Source organism: Herpailurus yagouaroundi, unplaced genomic scaffold, assembly GCF_014898765.1.
Source record: "Herpailurus yagouaroundi ecotype Mexico unplaced genomic scaffold, PumYag 159, whole genome shotgun sequence".
Lineage (NCBI taxonomy): Eukaryota > Metazoa > Chordata > Mammalia > Carnivora > Felidae > Herpailurus > Herpailurus yagouaroundi.
Genome location: NW_024412400.1, coordinates 14548736 through 14568345, shown reverse-complemented (window position 1 = coordinate 14568345; position 19610 = coordinate 14548736). Strand labels below are relative to the sequence as shown.

Below are 19610 nucleotides of genomic sequence, written 5' to 3'. Positions count from 1 at the left end.
CTGGGTGGCGCAGTCGGTTAAGCGTCCGACTTCAGCCAGGTCACGATCTCGTGGTCCGTGAGTTCGAGCCCCGCGTCGGGCTCTGGGCTGATGGCTCAGAGCCTGGAGCCTCTTTCCGATTCTGTGCCTCCCTCTCTCTGCCCCTCCCCCGTTCATGCTCTGTCTCTCTCTGTCCCCAAAAAAATAAATAAAAACGTTGAAAAAAAAAATTAAAGGTAGAACCTTGTGGGATAGCCGCAAGAGGAGTGGGAGCAGATCTTACCTTGGAAGCGTTCATCCTTTTCCTAGGATTATTGCCATTTTTCAGAATATTTTTGAGACTCCTTTAGGGTTTGCCTTCAGCCTGTACAGTCCGTTCATCTCAGCATCCTCATTTAGGGGAAGTTTATTGTTTAGAAGAGACCTGGTATTTCAGCCAAGGTTGTTAGCCAGAGGAAATCATCCTGGGAAATGCTCCTCCCCAAAAGAAGTTGTATTGTGGGACTCGTTTTCCCGTTAACGCACACTGGCTCTGAAGGCCATGCCAAGAAGTATGAGTGGCATGAGCAAAATTTGAATCTTTGAAGTAAGTGAATAACCTGTGGATGTAAAACTAATCCCCCCACTCTGTTACAAAGTGGCACAGGGTTTTTGTTCTGTTTTCTTTTTGTAGAAATGTTATGAAGTATTATAAGATGAAAAAGAAATGGTGGAGTAGAGTGGCCAGAGGCACTGAGGAGCGGTCATAGATTTGAGGATAGTCTACCATGTTCTAGATGTACATCAGAAAAATCAGTTAGGTGTAATTGCTGAGAAAGCACAGGCATCCTGACATTTCTTCGTTTCTCAAATACCGACTCCTGTCTCCCACAACACTGCTGATTTTCTACTAGAAAATCAGGAAAACATAGTCTTGAAGTTTTACTGAAGTTTTACCGTAAATGTGAAACCTTCTCATTCACGAAATTATGGCCACCGTGGACATTGCAGCATGCTGCTAAAATTGGCATGTCTTCCTGCATAAGTTGATTTTCTGCTTTGGTATACTTTTAATTGGTTGTCCCCTTTTGGCCTCGTCATGGGTTAAAGTAATGTGGGTGGAAGAGGAACTTTTCACACCTAGCAATCTGCAGAATCTGAGGTCCAAGAAATAGGTGCTTTGGGGAAGTGGGCACATCTAGTGTGAACTAGGTGGTTATTAGCAGTGAAAGCTGATAGGACAAAGTAGTTCAAATGAAGCATACTATTGTGAGGGATAGGTGGTATTTGACCTGGAAGCCACACAGAAACAGGCACATCTCTCTCGTTGATGTGCTTTCCATGTTTTGTTTAAGGGTGAGCTTATAGGACATTAGATTGTTACCGATTGAGCTAATACATGATGTTTACTTTCTTTGAAGACATTTTTTTTTTTCCAGCCAACTGACAAATGGCTCCGTGTGTGTGTGTGTGTTTTCTCTTTTAAATAATTTTCTACATGGTAGGAATCAGAGGATCACCATTCCGTTTACCTTTACTTTTTGATCAGAAAATCTAAAGAGTGAATTTTTTATTTTTGCCTGTGCTTCTGAAGTTCCTGAAACGCCCTTACTGTGTAAGGGTTGTTTCACCCTTAACTTCAGAAACTCAGACAACCTTGTTTGTTGGAATCCCCTTAAAAAGGCCATCGCCCCATGTGTGTGGTGCGTCGCGGAAGGGAATTCGGGACCTGGGCTATGTGATCTTGGCATTGCCAATTTATCACACTTGGGCCATTTCACCTCTGGGAGCCTCCACTCCTTTATCTGCAAACTGGAATAGAGCACTTCACCTGGGAGGGCTGTTAAAGTAGGCTGCAGGGCATTGATCACCCTCACCTGGAGGTTTCATAGCCAGAGGCAGGCGGGAATATTGTGGGGAAGGAAGTCTCTCCCATCACGACTTCCTTTTCCGGTTTCGTTTTGTCTGTTCACGTTTGGCTTGGAGGAAAGAATGTGAAAGGAACACTGATCTTGGCTGTCTTAATTTTCCCTGAGTACCTCTGCCCCTCACCCCCCTTCCTCATTTTATTATAGCAAGAAGGAACCAACAAGCGGGCCATGGAAATCCGATCCCTATTTTTGGGCTGTCCAGGAGAACTGGAGTCCGCCGGTCTTCCTGGTGCGAAGCACTTCTTGGAAATGTAGCAGTTGAGAACTCTGGTCTTTGTGTAGTGTTCATGTTAGTATCTGCCCTGGGGCACTTGGATTTGAAGCTCTTGGTAGCTAGTAAAGAAGAGGAATCTAAAGATAGAAACTGTTGGTAATGAGAACTCTGTTGCTTATTTACTGCAAGCATTTTTCTTGTTTTTCCTCCAGAGTAACAGTAGTGTGGAAAGGTCTTCAGGGGCAAATAAATAGAACTGGAAAGTTAGAAAAAAAAAAAAAAGTGGCATTATCTAAACAAGAATCAAATTAGTTAAATTAGAACATTTTCACTATTGAAAAAGCATACCTTGCCCTTCAGGTGTCACTTCTTTCCAGTCAAAGATTCTGTAATATTCTGATTTGCCTCACTGTTATCTTTGTGGATGCATAGCAAGTGTTGTTGTCAGTAGACTTCTAATCTACTACTGCCATACTGCAAGAACACGTGAGCCCCAAAGCAAAATCTGAGCTAACAAATTCAGCCAGTGAAAAAGGTGAAAATTGACTTTCAGGTGATGATAGAATGTTGAGAAGTTAGAGCTTTGGAAATTTTCCCTGGTGGTATCATCCTGATTCTTTATCTCAGTATAAATTCATATGACTATATATAGTAGCAAACTCTCAAAATTTGATTTTTTTTTTCAGACTCTTATACAAATGTATAACATATATGCATCACATTGACTTTGAGAGAATCGCTCTGTAATTTTATGAATAAAAAGTACCATCTTTACAGTGTTTGTGGTGTTGAAGATAGCTTTGTAATACGTATAAAACCATAATTAATATACTCAGTGGTTGATATGCTACCAAGTGGGAAAATCTTTAGCAGAATTTATAGATTTTTCAGCCTGTTATTTCTGATTTAACACCAGGAGTTTGGAAAATCTAAATCAGTTCTCATGTGATTCTACAATTGTTTTTTTGCCCTAGGAGGTTTTAGAGGAATGAGAGAACTTTTTGAGAGGAATCAGGAGAAGTTTTTGCAAGCCATTTAAAAACCATGTTTAAATAGGAATTATAACCTAGAATTCATTATATAGGTAAATTTCTATTATAATTTCTTATGGAAAAATGGTTTAATATTACACAGCTGTGTCTGTATTTAAGGTAGTGATTAAAAAATTGGTGCTTTTGTTATCTAAGACCACTGCAAAATTTACAGAGCGAAAAGTAGATTCATTAAGACACATTTTTAATAAGTTGTATAGATTAAAGCTATGTAAGCAAAAGGAAGAGGTAACATTTCAAAATTGATTTTATAAAATAGGTCAGTATATCACAATATTTCTTCTACTCCATTCAGTAGTTATCGTGTTAATCACTGATGCCTCATATGATGTATGCTGCAGACCAGGAGAAAAGAAGTATGTGGAGATAGCCCCCAGTTTTATTATTTCCCTTCAAGGAGAGATCAGCTTTCCACTCCGCAGGATGTCACAGGCATCTGAAATTCACCATGTCCACAGCTGAATTCCTCTCCCCCCTGGTGTTTCCTTTTGTGTTCCCTGTGTCAGTGAGTGGTCACAGCGATTTCACCAGGAGCCAGAAAACTGGGAACCTTCTTTGAATCCTCTTTATTTAGTTCCTATAAGCCCTGGGCATCTTGTAGGATCTCCCTCGAAACTGTCCTTTTTCACTCCATCCATACTTACAGTGCCTTTTATAAGCTCACTGTTCTTTTTCTCATCTTAAACAGTAGCTCTGGCAAAGCTAAGGAGAAAGAGAAGGCTTAAATAGTTAGGCCAGATTTCAGCAAAGCATGATCTGGGCAAAATCTGGTAAGGCCTGTAAACGGTGAGTGGTTAGTAACATTTTCAAAGGGTCGTTTAAAAAAAAAAAAAAAAAAAAAGGAACATACGTGGTAAAGATGGTCTGTAGCCTGCAAAGCTTGAAGTATTCACGGTCTGGTCCTTAACTAGAAATAGTTTGTTGAGCTCTGGCGTAAGCAGTGAAAACTGGGAAACAAGTATAGGTATGGTAAAGAGGGAAAATATGTGAATATCTTCCTATCATTATTTTGAGTATTTAGATGAAATGGATAGTTTCCTTGAGAAATAGAAATTTATTAAAACTGCAACTGACTTAAAAATAAATAAAAAGCTCTTAGAAAATGGAATCAGTAGTTAAAGCTCTCTTTGTGTCTGTGTCTCTCCCACGTACTCCAAGACCTAGGCTCTAATAGCTGGTGTACCACCAGAGACCATAGGGCTATTGTGTGTATGTTCACATACACACATACATATGTATATGGCCAGATACTGGCTCATGTAACTGGGGGGGGGGGGGGGGCTAGTTGGGCAAGTCTGAAACGCGTAGGGCAGACCAGGCTATCAGAACAGCATTGGAACTCTTGGTTCTGAGCTGAAGCTGTAGTTCCCAGATGGAATTCTGTTCTTAAGGCTTTTCAACTGATTGTATCAGGCCCACCCACATTATCTAGGATAATCTCCTTTGCTTAAAGTCAACTGATTATAGACTTTAATCACATCTGCAAAGTACCTTCGCAGCAATACCTGGATTAGTTTGAATAACTGGAGACTGTAGCCTTGCCAAGTGGAATCATAAAACTGTTGCAGGTGGTTTCTGTCAGACTTTAAAGAAACTGATAATGGAGTGCCTGGGTGGCTCAGTCAGTTAAGCCTCTGGCTCTTGATTTCTTTGGCTCAGGTCATGATCTCATGGGTCATGAGATTGAGACCCACGTTGTGTGGGACTCTGCTCTGACAGCAGGGAGCCTGCTTGGAACTCTCCCTTTCTCTCTGCCATCCCCTGCTTGTGCTTGCTTCCTTTCAAAAGAAAGAAAGAACGAACGAATTGATAATAGTCTTTATTTTATACGGTGTTCCAGAGAAAATGAAGGAAAGGAAAGGTCCCTAGTTTATTGTTTAAATAATGTAACTGAGATACCAGAGCAATACAGAGGAAAATCATAGGCAAATCTCAACATGAAGATGACTATAAAAATTCTAAATAAAATTTGAACATCCAAGACAGATGTGCTGTTAATTTCTGCTTATCATTTTTCTAAAGGACAGAGCCAGAAAAGAAGAGCTGCAGAGCTGTCCCTGGGATTGTGTACATAGAAATTGAGACAGTTGACAATTTATTAGAACTAATGAGAGTTAAGTAAGACTGTGTTGGGTTGTAAGAACAATATAAAAAATTCAGGTGAACCTATATAATAGCAGTAAATAATTACATGTTGCTTATGAAAAGGTTACCTTTACCAGTATAAGTAAGTCTAATAAAAGATCAACAGTGTCTTTAAGGAGAGAATTATAAAACTTTTTGTCTACTTAATTTCTGATAGTTGTGTGTTAAAATCATAAGAACAGATTTTTAAAAATGTTTTACAGCTAATCTATTCTAAATTGAGGTAAAATGTACAGTGAAATTTATAGATTGTGAGTTTTGTTAAATGTATACAACCCAATCAGGACATCTGCAAAAGAATATCCTTCTCACTCCCATAGATAACCAGTGTTTTGTTTATCACCATAGATTTTTTTTCATGTTCTTGAATCATGTGGTAGGTACTTTTGTACCTGGCTTCTTGTTCTCAACAGAGTTTTTGAGATTCACCCACATTGAGTATATCAGTAGTTAATTCTTTTGCATTGCTAAATAATATTCAATTGGGCATTTAGGTTGTTTCCAATTTGGGGCTATTAGGAATGTTTCCATAAACAGACTTGCACAAGTCATTTTCTGGAAACATGTTGTCATTTGGGTTGGGTGAATGAATACCTAAGAGTGGAAAGCAGGAAAGTAGGTTAGGTGTATATTTCACTATAACTTAAGCAGTTTTCCAAAGAATTTATCTTTTCACACTCGTACCAGTAATATATGAAAGTTCCAGTAGCTCCACATTCTAATATTTGGTGTTGTATTTTTAATTTTAGTCATCCTCGTGGGTATGAAATAGTATCATGGGGTTCATTTGTATTTTCTCCATGACTAATGATTTTAAACAAACACCTGTTCATTTACTTATTTACAGTTTGTCTATATTGTTCTCAAAGAGTCCATTCAAACCTTTTGTCCCTTTTGTACTGGGTGGTTTGTATTTTTGTAATTGATATGTAGGAGTTATTTATATATGCTAAATTCAAGTCCTTGTCAAATCTCTCTCTATAGATCTGTGTCTCTGTCTATATACTGTGAACATTTTCTTCTGGTTTGTGGCTTGTCTTTTAATTTTCTTCACGGTGTTTTTTTTTTGATGAACAGCAGATTTTATATTTGATGAAATCAAATTTATCCTTTTTCCCTTTGTGTCTTTAAAATATTTTTGTCTACTCCGAGGAGTTGAAGTTTTTTGTTTTTGAGTGTTTGTTTGGTTGGTTGGCTTAATAGTTTTAGTTTTTATATTTAGGTTTGTGATCTGTGGCAAATTAACTTTTTTGGGTATTGTGAAGTAGGAGGTCAGATGGTTCAGACTGATCCTCTCCCCTCAATGTTTATCTAGGTGTCTTTATCACCGTTTGTTGAAAATGCTTTTATTTTTTCATTAAGTAGCCTTGGTGAATTTGTCAAAATAAAGTGACTGTATAAATGTGGAAGCATTTCTGGACTCTATTACATTAATCTATTTGTTTATCCAAATTCTCTCCAGTACTACACCACTTTGATTGCCCTAGTTTTGTAGCAAGACTTGAAATCAGGGAGTGGAAGTCATCCAAATTTGTTCTTCTGTTTTAATATTGTTTTGGTTATTCTCACTCCTTTTGTCTTATACATTTTTAAGCTTTTTTAAAAATTATAACTTTAGGGGTGCCTGGGTGCTTCAGTCAGTTGAGCATCCAACTTGGGCTCAGGGCATAATCTCACTGTTGGTGGGTTTGAGACCCACATCGGGCTCTGTGTTGACAGCTCAGAGCCTGGAGCCTGCTTGGGATTCTGTGTCTCCTTCTCTCTCTGCCCCTCCCCTGCTTGTACTCTGTCTCACTCTGTCTCTCAAAAATAAATGTAAAAAGAAAATTTAAAAAAATAACATTATTTTGAAATAATTTATCAAGCTGTGAAAGATGACATTTTTCATGTAGTTCTTCTCCAGCTTTTCCTAAGGCTATTTTCTCTCATAACCATAGTACAGGTCTTCACTGAGTATGATACTGCCTTCAGAAGAGCAAAAATTGGTATTGGAGGGAGAAGATAATCTTGTTGTTTTAATGTACTGTTATGCATGCAGTGTTCCTGTGGTATTAACATTTCATGGGGAGCATTAGCAATAAGAAAGGTCTAAAAAGGGCTCTTAGAATGAAAAAGTTGGGACACACAGCTATAATTAATTGTGCCTAAGAAACCCAGGAATTGACATTAGTATGCTAACTCAGGTACAGATCTTAGTTGAACTATACCAAATTTTACATGTTGTGTGTGTGTAGTTCTATGACATTTTATTACATATGAAGACGAAAGCAACCATGATCGCAATCAGCATACAGAACTGTTCTGTCACCACAAAGGAAACCCCTCATGCTTCCTTCTAATAGTCATACTGCCTCCAACACTTGTTCCTGGCAACCAATGATCTGTTTTCCATCACTCTAATTTGTCAATTTAAGTGGAATCATGTAATACGTAGCCCTTTGAGGTGGTCTTTTTTTCATTCAACATAATACCCTTGGGATCCATTCAAATTGCTGCTGCTGTTGTATGTTAGTAGTTCTTTGTTTTATTGCTGAGTAATATTCCATTATGTTGATGAACTGGTATTCATTCACCCACTGAAGGACTTTTGGGTTAATTCCAAGTTTTGGCTATTACAAGTAAAGCCTCAGTGAACATGTGTATACAGGTTTTTGTGTGAACATCTTTTCATTTCTCTGGGCTAAATCCTGAGGGGTGTGCTGGGTCATATGATAAAGACATGTTTAACTTTATAAGACACTACCTGATTATCTTTCAGAATGGCTGTGCAATTTAATGTTCCCACAGCAATGTATGAGAGATCTGGTTACTCTGCATCCTTGTTAGCACTTGGTGGTATTATTATTATTATTATTATTATTATTTTAGCCATCTTAATAGGTCTTTAATGATAACTTTTGTAACCTTAATTTGGATTTCCATAATGACTAATGATGTTGAGCATCTCTTCATATGCTTATTTGCCATACTTATATCTCCTATCTAGTGGTGGTTCAAGTCTTTTGCCCATTTCTAAATGGATTGTTTTCTTACTGTTGGAGTTTACAGAAATCTTTATATATTTTGAATACAAGTCCTTTTTTAGATATGAGATTTGCAAATAATTTTTCCCATATGTGGCTTGTTTTTATCTTTCTAAAAGCAGTGTTTGTGGAGTGAAAGTTTTTAATTTGGATGAAGTAGAATTTATTCTTTTTCTCTTTTCTGAATCATGAGTTTGTGTCATATATAACTCTTTGATTAACTCTGGGTTATGAAGATTTTCTTCTGTAGTTTCTTATAGAAGTTTTTTCCTTTAACTTTTTATTTTGAAACAATTACAGACTCACAGGAAGTTACAAAAAAAAAAATACTGTATAGAGTCCTACATGCCCTTCATGCTACTTCCCACAATGCCTCTTGTATAATGGTAGTATAATATCAAAAGCAGGAAATTGAAGCCGGTACAATACTATTAACTGGACTATATACCTTTTCAATTTTCACCAGTTTTTATCTATATATGCAATGTGTGTATATAGTTCTGTGCACTTTTATTCTGTATTCCTGTTCCTATAAGGAAAGCATTCAGTGTTTTACCATTAAGTGTGATGTTAGTTGTAGGGTTTTTGTAGGCACTCTATTAGGTTCCTTTCTGTTCCTAGTTTATTGAAAGTTTTGTTTGTTTTTAATGAATGATATTGAATTTATTAAATGTTTTTTTCTGCTTCAATTGACGTGATTCATACGTTTTTCTTCTTTTCGACTATTAATCATATTGATTGATTTTCGGATAGTGAACCAGCTTCATATCTTTGGAATAAACCCAACTTGATATGATGTATTTTTATTTTTCTGTATTCCTGGATTTGATTTACTAATATTTTGTTGAGAATTTTGAGTCTATATTCATGAGGACTATTGGTCTGTGTTTTATGTTTTTAATATTGCCTTTGCTTTTGATATCAGAGCAGTGCTGGTCTCATAAAATGTGCTAGGAAGAGACTAGAAATGGTGTATTCTTTAAATATTTCATAGACTTTGTCAACGAGGACATTTGGGCCAGTTTTTTTTTCCCCCCTAAAAAAACCAAAAACTTGAAACTCTTCAGTAATGATTATATCATTTGTTTCCCTGTTGTCAATTTTACTGATTTCTGCTCCTATTTTTATTTATTTGCTTGTTTTAGGTTCTTTTTGATCTTTCTCTAGTTTTGTCAGATAGAAATGTAGAGTGTTGGTTTGAGACTTTTGTTTTTTAAGTTTATTTATTTATTTTGAGAATGAGAACATGAGGTGGGGAGGAGCAGAGAGAGAGAGATTGGGAGAGAGAGAGAATTCAAAGCAGGCTCCTTGCTGTCAGAGCAGCGCCCAAGACAGGGCTCCATCTCACAAACCGAACTGTGAGATCATGACCTGAGCTGAAATCAAGGGTCTGATGCTCAACTGACTGAGCCAGTGACTGAGCCACCCAGGTGCCCCAAGAGACTTTCTTTTTTAATATCAGCATTTATTGCTATAGATTGCCTACAAGCACTGCTTTAGCTTTTAGTAAGTTTTGTTTTTATTTTCATTCAGGTCATTGTATTATTCTACTCTCCTTGATACTTCTTCAATCTAGGAATTCTTTAGAAGAGTGGTGTTTAATTTCCAACTGTTAGGAAATTTTTCCTGCTACTTTCTCTTCTTGGTATCTAGTTGATTCCATTATGGTCAGAGAAAATACTTTCAATTTGTTGATATTCCACTTGATTTATCTATAATGGTTTTTAATTTTTTTTTTTTTTAGTGGTTGTAAAGATTATAGTGTATGTGTATAGTTTATCACAGTCCGTTAGCATGAACATTTTATCATGTAAGTGGAATATAGGTAATCTTGCTACCCCCAAAGTTTACTTTACCCTCTCCCCTTTATGGTATAGTCATTTTTTTTAATTTTTTTTTTTTTTATTTTATATTTGAGAGAGAGAGAGAGGGGGAGAGAGACAGAGAGTGAGCAGGGGAGGGGCATAAAGATGGAAACGGAATCTGAAGTAGGCTCCAGGCCCCACGCTGTCAGCACAGAGCCTGATGCAGGTCTTGAACCCATGAACTGCGAGATCATGAGCATCCTAGTCTTGATTTTGGCTCAGGTCATGATCTCATGGTTCCTGATATCAAGCCCCTGTGTTGGGCTCCCCACTGACAGTAGGAAGCCTGCCTGGGATTCTGTCTTCCTCTCTGTCTCTGCCCCTCCCCCACTAGCACTCTCTCCTTCTCTCTCTCAAAATAAATAAACATTAAAAAAGAATATTTAAAACTCAAGGAAAGAATAGTTTCTGTTGCCTTTTCTTTGTTCCTGTTGTTCTGAGTTTCCTTTTGTTACCATATCCTTCCTGTCTGAATAACTTCCTTTAGCCATTGTTTGAGAATAGGTCTGCTGGCAAGAAATTACCTTAGCTTCTCTTCATCTCAGTTGTCTTTATTTCATCTTCAATCCTAAAAAAAAAATCCTTTGTCCTTTGAATCTTTGTTCTACTATATGTCTCTCCGATGCTTTGAAGATTTTTCTTTGCCTTTCATTTTCAGAAGTTTTATTATGATGTGTTTCTTTAGGTTTTTAACTGTTTTTCTTGAATTAATAGGTTTATGTCTTTTGCCTCATTAAAAAAACTTTTTTTTTTTAATATTTATTTTTAAGAGAGAGAGAGAGAGACAGAGAGATGGAGCATGAGCAAGGGAGGGGCAGAGAGAGAGGGAGGCAGAGAATCTGAACCAGGCTGCATGCTGTCAGCACAGGGCCCGATGTGGGGCCGGAAGTCACAAACCTTGAGATCATGACTTAAGCCAAGGACAGATGCTTAATCTGCCATCAGGCACCCCTCTTTTGCCTCATTTGGAAAGGTTTCAGCCATTATTTTTTCAAGTATTTTTTTAGCTCTGCATTCTTTTTTGTTTTTTTCTCAGACTCTGGTAAAATAAGTGATAGACTTTTTTTTTTTTTAATTTCTTTTATTCTTTGTCCTGCAGGTCCCTGAGCCTTATTTAGCTCATTTTTTAAAAAGCTTTATTTTATTTTGTCATCTCCATTGGAATTTTGTATATTAATCTTATATCTGGAAACCTTATTAGTTCTATAGCTTTTTTGTAGACTCTATTGGATTTTCTAGATAGATGATCTTTTATTTTTCTTACTCTATTAGACTGTCTAGAATGTCAAGTATAGTGCTGAGTAGAAGTGGCAAGAGCAGACTTCTTTATCTTGTTCCATATCTTAGGGGGAAAACATCTGCAAGTGGGTTTTTTTCTGCAGATGTTATTTATCATGTTCAGGAAGTTTCCTTCTGTTGCTACTTTACTGAGAGATTTTATTAGGAATGGATGTTAGATTTTTGTCAGATGTATGTTATGTGTCTGTTGTGATAACCGTATGTTTTTCCTTTTTTAGCTTTTTAATCTGATGAATTACATTTATCAATTTTTGAATGTTAAGTCAGTCTTGCAGTCCTGGAATAGACTTCATTTAGTCATGAAGTATTATCCTTTTATATACTATTGGATTTTAAATTGCCACTCTTTTTTTTTTTTTTTTTAAGATTTTTACATCTATGCTTATGATGGGATATTATAGATTTCTTTAATGTCTTTGCCTGGTTTTGGTATCCGGATAATGCTGGCCTCAGCAATTTTTTTAAGAGTGTATGGAATTGGTATTATTTCTTTTTTAAATGTTTGGTCAAATTCATGTGCAGCTATCTATGTCTGGAATTATTTTTGGGGAGAAGGCTTTTAACTACAGATTCAATTTCCTTTTTTTTTTTTTTTTAATGTTTATTTGTTTATTTATTGAAAGAGAGAGGGAGAAAGAGCAAGCCTGGGAGGGGCAGAGAGAGAGAGAGTGGGAGAGAAAAATCCAAGTAGGCTCTGCACTGTCAGCATAGTGAAAATGAAAGAAGGTTTTCCTTGCCTAAAAATTTGTAGCATCTAACCATTTTCCTCAGGATAAAATTCAAACGCAGGGCTTGAACCCATGAACTGTGAGATCATGACCTGAGCTAAAACCAAGAATCCGATGCTTAAGTTGCTGAACCACCCAGACGGCCTGATTCATTTTTTTTAATAGATACAGGGCTGGAGTGGTTCTCTATCTATGTCTTCTTGAGTTAGCTTTGGTTGTTTGTGCTGTTAATTTTATTGGCTTACATTTAAAGATTATTTGAGTACATTATCATTTAAAAATCATTGTTTTAGAGTTTATTTCAAGAGAGAGAGCCTGCTCCTGTGCACATGCAAGTGGGGGAGGGGCCGAGAGACGGGGAGAGAGAGAATCCCAAGCGGGCTCCACAGTGTCAATGCAGAGCCTGACATGGGGCTCGATCCCACGGACCATGAGATCATGACCTGAGCCAAAATCGAGAGTCAGATGCTCAACCGACTGAGCCACCCAAGCGCCCCCAAAATGTGTGTCATTTTTAATGTTTGTGATAGCTGTCTTTTCTTGGCTAGTGGTTTATCAGTTTTAATAATCTTCTCAAAGCACCAGCTTTGGTTTCATTGCTCTTCTGTATCATTTTGTTTATTTTCTATTTTATTTGTTTTGGCTTTGATCTTTATTATTTATTTTCTTTTGTTTGCTTTGTGTTTAGTTTGTTCTTTTTCTGGTTTCTCAAGGTGGAAGCTTAAGTCGTTGATTTAAGACCATTCTTCTTTTCCAATGTAGACTTGTAGTGCTACAGATTTTCCTCTCAGTACTGTTTTAACTGTCTTACACAAATTATGATATATTTTCACTTTCATTTATTTCAGAATAGTTTATTTCCCTTTTGATTGCTTCTTAGCTGCATGGGTTATTTAAAAGTGTGTTATTTGGCGGTGGAGGGAGCGCCTGGGTGGCTCAGTCAGCTGACCGTCTGACTTTGGCTCAGGTTGTGACCTTGCAATTAGTGAGTGTGAGTGCTGTGTAGGGCTCTGTGCTGACAGCTCAGAGCCCGGAGCCCGCTTTGGATTCTGTGTCTCCCTCTCTCTCTCTCTCCGTCCCCCACTCATGCTCTGTCTCTCTCTCTCTCAAAAATAAATAAACATTAAAAAAAATTTTTAAAGTGTGTTACTTGGTTTCCAAATATTTGGAGATTATTCAGACATCCTCCTGTTACTGATTTCTAACTTAATTACGTTGGTGTCGGGGAACATACTTTGTAGGACTTGAATTCTTTTAATTTATTGAGATATTTTTCATGGTCTAGACTATGGTTTATCTTGGTTAATATTCAGCTCTTATTAAGTGGAATATTCTATAAATGGGTCAAATTAATTGATGATATGGTTCAGATACTTTGTAGTTTTAACATATAAATTTAAATTCATGTTTTATATTACATTCGTGCATCATGAGTTCATTTTTATTTTACCTGAGGATATTCTCTCTTACTACTTGTGGCAGATTTTGTTTTACCAAGGTCACAACATTGGGCGCTTGGGTGGCTCAGTTGGTTAAGTGTCCAACTTCAGGTCATAATCTCTAATCTCGTGGTTTGTGGGTTTGTGCCCTGCATCAGGCTCTGCACGGACAATGCAGAGCCTGCTTGGAATTCTCTCTCTCTGCCCCCGTCCTGTGCTCGCTTGCGCTCCTTCTCCTCTCTCTCCCTCTTTCTCTCTCTCTCAAAATATACAGACTTAAAAAAAAACACAATTAAAAAAAAAAGGTCACAACATTATCTTGCATTCCTCATGCTCTTCTGTAATGTGGCCTTGCAAGAAAGAATGGCGACCTAATTTCCCTGTGCTTGGGTATAGCCTGTCCTTGGCGACCCGATCAATGTAGTACCTACCGTAGAAATGATAATGATGCTTCATGGCTTCTGTCACAGGGTCAGAAAGGTTAAACCTACAGCTTTCACTTGGTTTTCCTGAAACACTTACTCTCTAGACAATTCCTTTTCACATTCCTACCTCTCCTGACCTACCTGTTACTGTGCCAAGCCAAACCGAATGGAGAGGCCTTGTGTAGGTGCTGTAGTTTACAGTCCTCACTGGGCCTGTTCGTCAGCCAGTTCAGCCCAAATGTCAAATACACAAGTGAAGAAAGAGGTCCTCTTCGAAGTAGGTCTTCCAGACTCAGCTTTTGCAGCTGTTGAAGTCAATACCAGTCATTTGACTCTTCCTAGATGAGGTCCCAGATACTGTGAGGCAGAGTGAGTCAGTTCTGCTTTTCCTTTCCAAATTACTAACCTGTAGGATCTCTCTCTATAACAAAATGTTTGTTTTATACCACTATGTTTGATTGGTGGCTTATCAGACAACAATACCCTTCTTTTCAGTAGGGTATGCGAGAGGTAAATGTTTCAGTCCCTTCATACCTGAACTTCATTCTTAATTGGTTTGGGGATTCTTGGTTATAAAATAATGCACTCTCAGAACTTTGAGGTTACTTCTCCGTTGTCTTCATGCATCCATGGCTTGCCAGTGAAACATGATGTAAATCTGATGCTCATTCCACGGTGAGGGTAGTGTTTTCTCCCTTTTGAAGCTTTTCGGATTTTTGAGCTTCAGACATTTCAAAGTGCACGTAGGTAATCTCTGATCCATTTCTGTCTGAGGACTCACATCTGTTTATTTACCTCAGTATATTTACTTACCCTAAAATCTTTTTTCTTTTTTTACTCTCTTCTCAAGATTTGGATTCTTATTGATTCATTACAGTTGGTTTCTCCCTTTCACTGTGTTGTCCATCAAATTTAGGTGATCCTCGGCTGTTTTATTGTTGATTTTGTTTGCTTTTTGACATGCCCTTTTACACTGTCTGCAGATTCTCTATCAGTTCGTAGCTGCCTGCATCCAGAGATTGTTAGGAATCGCATAGTACCAGGGAAAGTGGAGGGGTTCCTGGTCTTCCTAGGTGTCGCTAGATACTGGGAAATTTTCTGACCCTTTGGGGATAGATACATGTATTTACTTCTTTTACCCATGGGTCTGGAGGCAGCAGAAGAGGTGATCCATTTGCTCCTACTGAGGTATTTCAACCGATTATGCTTTGGTTTTCTTCAGGGAAGTCTCTTGCTGCCCATGTTTGCTGCTTCGGTGCATGGAGCAGTACCTACTTTTGGCATCAGTTTTTTTCCCTCGGAAAAACCTGTGGGTATATGATTACCTCCTTTAATCTGATCTCATCTACCTTTTGTCTTTCAAAGAGATTCCTGATCATTTTGATTTTTCTGACGACACCGGCCCAAGCTACATCGGAGTAGCTTTTATTTTTCAGGACTCTCTATGAATTTAAGACACTGGTAGGACCCTGAAGCAGGTATTCTGTCTACCATTTTAGTCTAATTGTGGTGGTTTTGTTTAAAATGCACGAAATCTCACATGCTGTTTTTATGTGCACATGTAGTTCTACTTTTTCTTCTTCTGACGGTTCTTTGTTTCTTAGGCTACTCTTATTACCAGGTTGAGAGTCTCTTAATCTTGGATCTCTTCATCTATCCTTGGATCTCACTATTGATAAAAATTCTCTTTTTGTGGATTGTATTAAAAAGCAAAATTATACTGTTTTAGTTTATGACTTTAATTTTGACAAGATTGCGTGGAATATGTTATCAAATAAAGTGTTACAATATAGCTTGCAGAAATTTTTAGAAAGACACTGTCTATGTCCCACATTTTTTTCTGTTGTGTATAAGAAATATTTAGAATGATTTTTAGTGACGAAAATAGCCACAATTTTATGAGGTTTTAAGAGTCAGTTTTTAGTATGTTTGTATAGGCTTTTATTTTGAATAAACCAGAGTGCTTATTTCTTCCCTAAACTGGTGATTTAATTGAAACTTCACTATATTAAAGAAAGATCTTTTTTTTTTTCCAGAGCAGCATCTCAGACATGTCGAAAAGGATGTTTTGATCCCTAAAATAATGAGAGAGAAAGCCCGAGAGAGATGTTCTGAACAAGTTCAAGGTAAGATTCAAATATTCATATAAAGATCAAATACATTTTTTATAATATGATCTGAATTTAATCCTTAGCCTTAGAGTCAAATAGTCAATGAATTAATATGTATGAATTGTTTCTCACCCTTTCACTGAGATACCAATATTTCAGCTTTCAGAACTTCCAGACGGTGTTGAATTCATTTACAATTTAAAAATATTCTCCCAAATTACTAAGAAAAAATATTTTTTTCCCAGAAGTACAGTTGTACGTAGAGAAAAACTTGGTATGAGTATTTTAGAGAAACAAGTTATTCTGGTGATTTTGATAGGGAAAGAAGAAACATCAGATGTAACTTGTACCTGTTTTTTCTTCATCAACGTATTCACACAGACATATATATTCTAAGATGATTTTCTTTGAGGTCATTGTCTATTATTGAATTGTTAATGGAATCCCGGTAGTACTTACAATGAGGCCGGGTTTTTTTGTTTTTGGTTTTATTTTTACTTCTCTGTATTTTACATCTCCGAGTGAAAGCTATTTCTGTAAATGCATGCACTAGGCACCCACACGCACATAGTTTCTTCGGAAAATGTTTCTTAACGTGAATTATTCCTGTATTCTATAAATCTAGAGCTAATTGTTGATTAATATATAACATTTAGTGAAAAAATGTAAACGGAGCAGCAGAAGGTGAAAAATGAGACCACAAATGGTGGGTAATTAGAAAAGCAGACGCAGTATTACTGCAGAAATGCCCTTTTAAGAAATTCTACCTCATGGAATGGCCATCTAAAAGAAGTAGCCAGGGGCGCCTGGGTGGCTCAGTCGGTTGAGCGTCCGACTTCGGCTCAGGTCATGATCTCACAGTCTGTGAGTTCGAGCCCCGCGTCGGGCTCTGTGCTGACCGCTCAGAGCCTGGAGCCTGTTTCGGATTCTGTGACTCCCTCTCTCTCTGCCCCTCCCCTACTTGCATTCTGTCTCTCTCTGTCTCAAAAATAAATAAACACTTAAAAAAAAAATTAAAAAAAAATAAATAAAAGAAGTAGCAAAGTTCTGCTGATGTAGACTGTTTTTCTAGCTGCGGAGCCACTTTTCCCTGTAGTCTCTTCCTCCTTGAGGGACCTGAGTGATTCTTTGTGAGGACGATGGGCTGCAGTTCCATAGCAAGTTTCTCGACAGGAGAGCCAGGCTCTGTCAACTGTGTTTCGGGACTGTGTCAACAACGTGTGGATGCTGGGAACATTTCTGTCCCTTTGATGCCCTTCTTCTTTGAGAATGACCTTTGGAATCGATGGGAGCAGTGAAAGAGTAATTTCTCAGAGCGGACCTTGTGTGATGATCATTTCTGTTTCTTAAATGACTTCCTATGACCTATTCCAGTTTGAGAGCCATTCATAAATTAGATTTAAATTAAATCCATCCATAAATAAGTATATTATCAATAAGTTGATAGTATCATTCTGCGATACTAGCTTTGCTTTCACCATGAATTAGTTGTTTAATCAGAGCACCTCCCTTCCACCCACACCCCCAGGTGTCAGGAGAAATTAACCCATTGCCACCTGCAGACAGGGTTTGGTGCCACGCTGGCATTGGCAGGTGTCATGCTGATCATCTCAAGAGGTAATCCTCCACTTGCCTCAGAACTTAAAAAATAACTAACTAAATATCCTGACTCAGGTGAGGGAGGAAAAAAATTTACAACGTGTAATGAAGTTACAGGGTTAACTTGTCACTACTAGGAAAATTTACTCATTACTGATAATTGGTCCAAAGTGATGAATATGAGCTATATTTATGGTGTTTTTAACACATTACTCTGATATCTAGAATGAAATAAACCTAGCTAATTCAATTATAGATTGAGGTTTTACTCACATGGTTCAGATGAAAATGCAGAATAATTAGAGTTTGGGTTTCAGAACTGCCTTTGCTTACTCTTAGTCAATGTAACTGTGTGTTTGGTTTTTGAAATGAAGGAAAGAGAGTATAAGTTTAAAATATTTATTAGTTTGTGTTGCACAACTACTATCATAATGCTACAGAAAAATTTTTACTCTTCACTTTTTAAATATTTAGATTCTAGTTTACAGATATGGTAAAATTGGTTTCAGGTGTAGAATTTAGTGATTCATCACTTCTTTATCAAAAGTTAAGTTTTTCAGGCATTGCCTTGGTTAAGCTTTTGTTTTTTTTAAATATGCTTAAAATCTTCAGAAGACTGAAAGCATCTTAAAATTTGAGGTCTGCTTGGGTTACCTCAATGCATTTGTCTCTATGAGAACATGTTTTAACTATTGGTTTTTGAATATTTGAATATTTTATAGATAATCGTATATTGATTTTTTTTTTTTTTAGGCCATGTGGTCCAAAACAGAGTTAGAGAATCTAAAACTGATTATTTTATAAACAATAATCTTTAGTATTCTTCCTGCCTAACCATGTGATTTAGTAAAGAACACACTGTATCATATGCTTAAGTAGTAGCAGAACAGCTGCATTTGAACTGAACAATAAGATGTAATTTAGAATCAGGACACTTCCCTTGTAGTTTATTTACTGTTTACGGCCTTTGCTTTATTAAATACTTATAGGATTTTATATAAAAGCATTATGTGTGCTAATTGTATAGTTCTTGGATAAAAATATAGGAATTTTAATAAGTGATCTGACTTTCTGCTAAGTGCCTGAAACCTGATTATGTATGAAAGCTTTTCTGTTTGATTTTTTTTGCATGTCATTTCAACCCAGCTGATCATAAGAATTGGGTCAGACTGCCAGCAACTTAGGTTTGTGAAGGGAATGGAACAGCTTTTCCAGGGACAAAGAGAAATGAAATCACTTTCAATGAAAGAAAGATGCCTCATTATAGTCACCAACAGCAGTTATTGACAGCTACACTTCCTATTAACAAGGAGCATTTAACTAAGAGTTTGGCTGTTGGATCTTTGGACTTGATCTAATTTGCTAGCATTAATTAGTTTCTTTTGAGCACAGACACTTGGTGCTCACAGCTATAGATTTGGAGGGCTAATTAGGATAGAAAATTGAACAGAATGGGGTAAGGCATTAACCTTCAACCATTACCAGCTGGGACACTGATAAAGACCACAGAGTCCAAATGCTCCCTATTGATGTGACGAGTACCCTAATGAATATCAATTTCAGCCAGGTTGCTATATTCTTACTAGTTCTCTCTTCATTATAATTTTTAACCAGTTTCCATGATACCTTCATTGTCTATATATACACTATTGGTTTTTACTATACACTGATTTAGTCTGAGTTGCACATTTCATCTTATGTTTAAACAGAATTAAAGTTTGTCTTAAGTAGCAGATCGCATTTCGAATGTTTCATTGTTACATACCTTAATACTTCTGAAATTTAACTTTTATTTACAATTACATAATCCTTATTCTACAG

The 19610-nt window shown here is 37.0% G+C and overlaps 1 protein-coding gene across 1 annotated transcript in view; it reads left to right on the top strand.

Moving 5' to 3' along the window:
- Positions 1-19610, top strand: part of CMC1 (C-X9-C motif containing 1) — an 87790-nt gene that overhangs the window by 12899 nt on the left and 55281 nt on the right. Inside the window, exon 5 of the mRNA XM_040481108.1 lies at positions 16116-16205. Within this exon, the coding sequence (XP_040337042.1) occupies positions 16116-16205 (90 nt within the window). The remainder of the gene's footprint in view (positions 1-16115; positions 16206-19610) is intronic.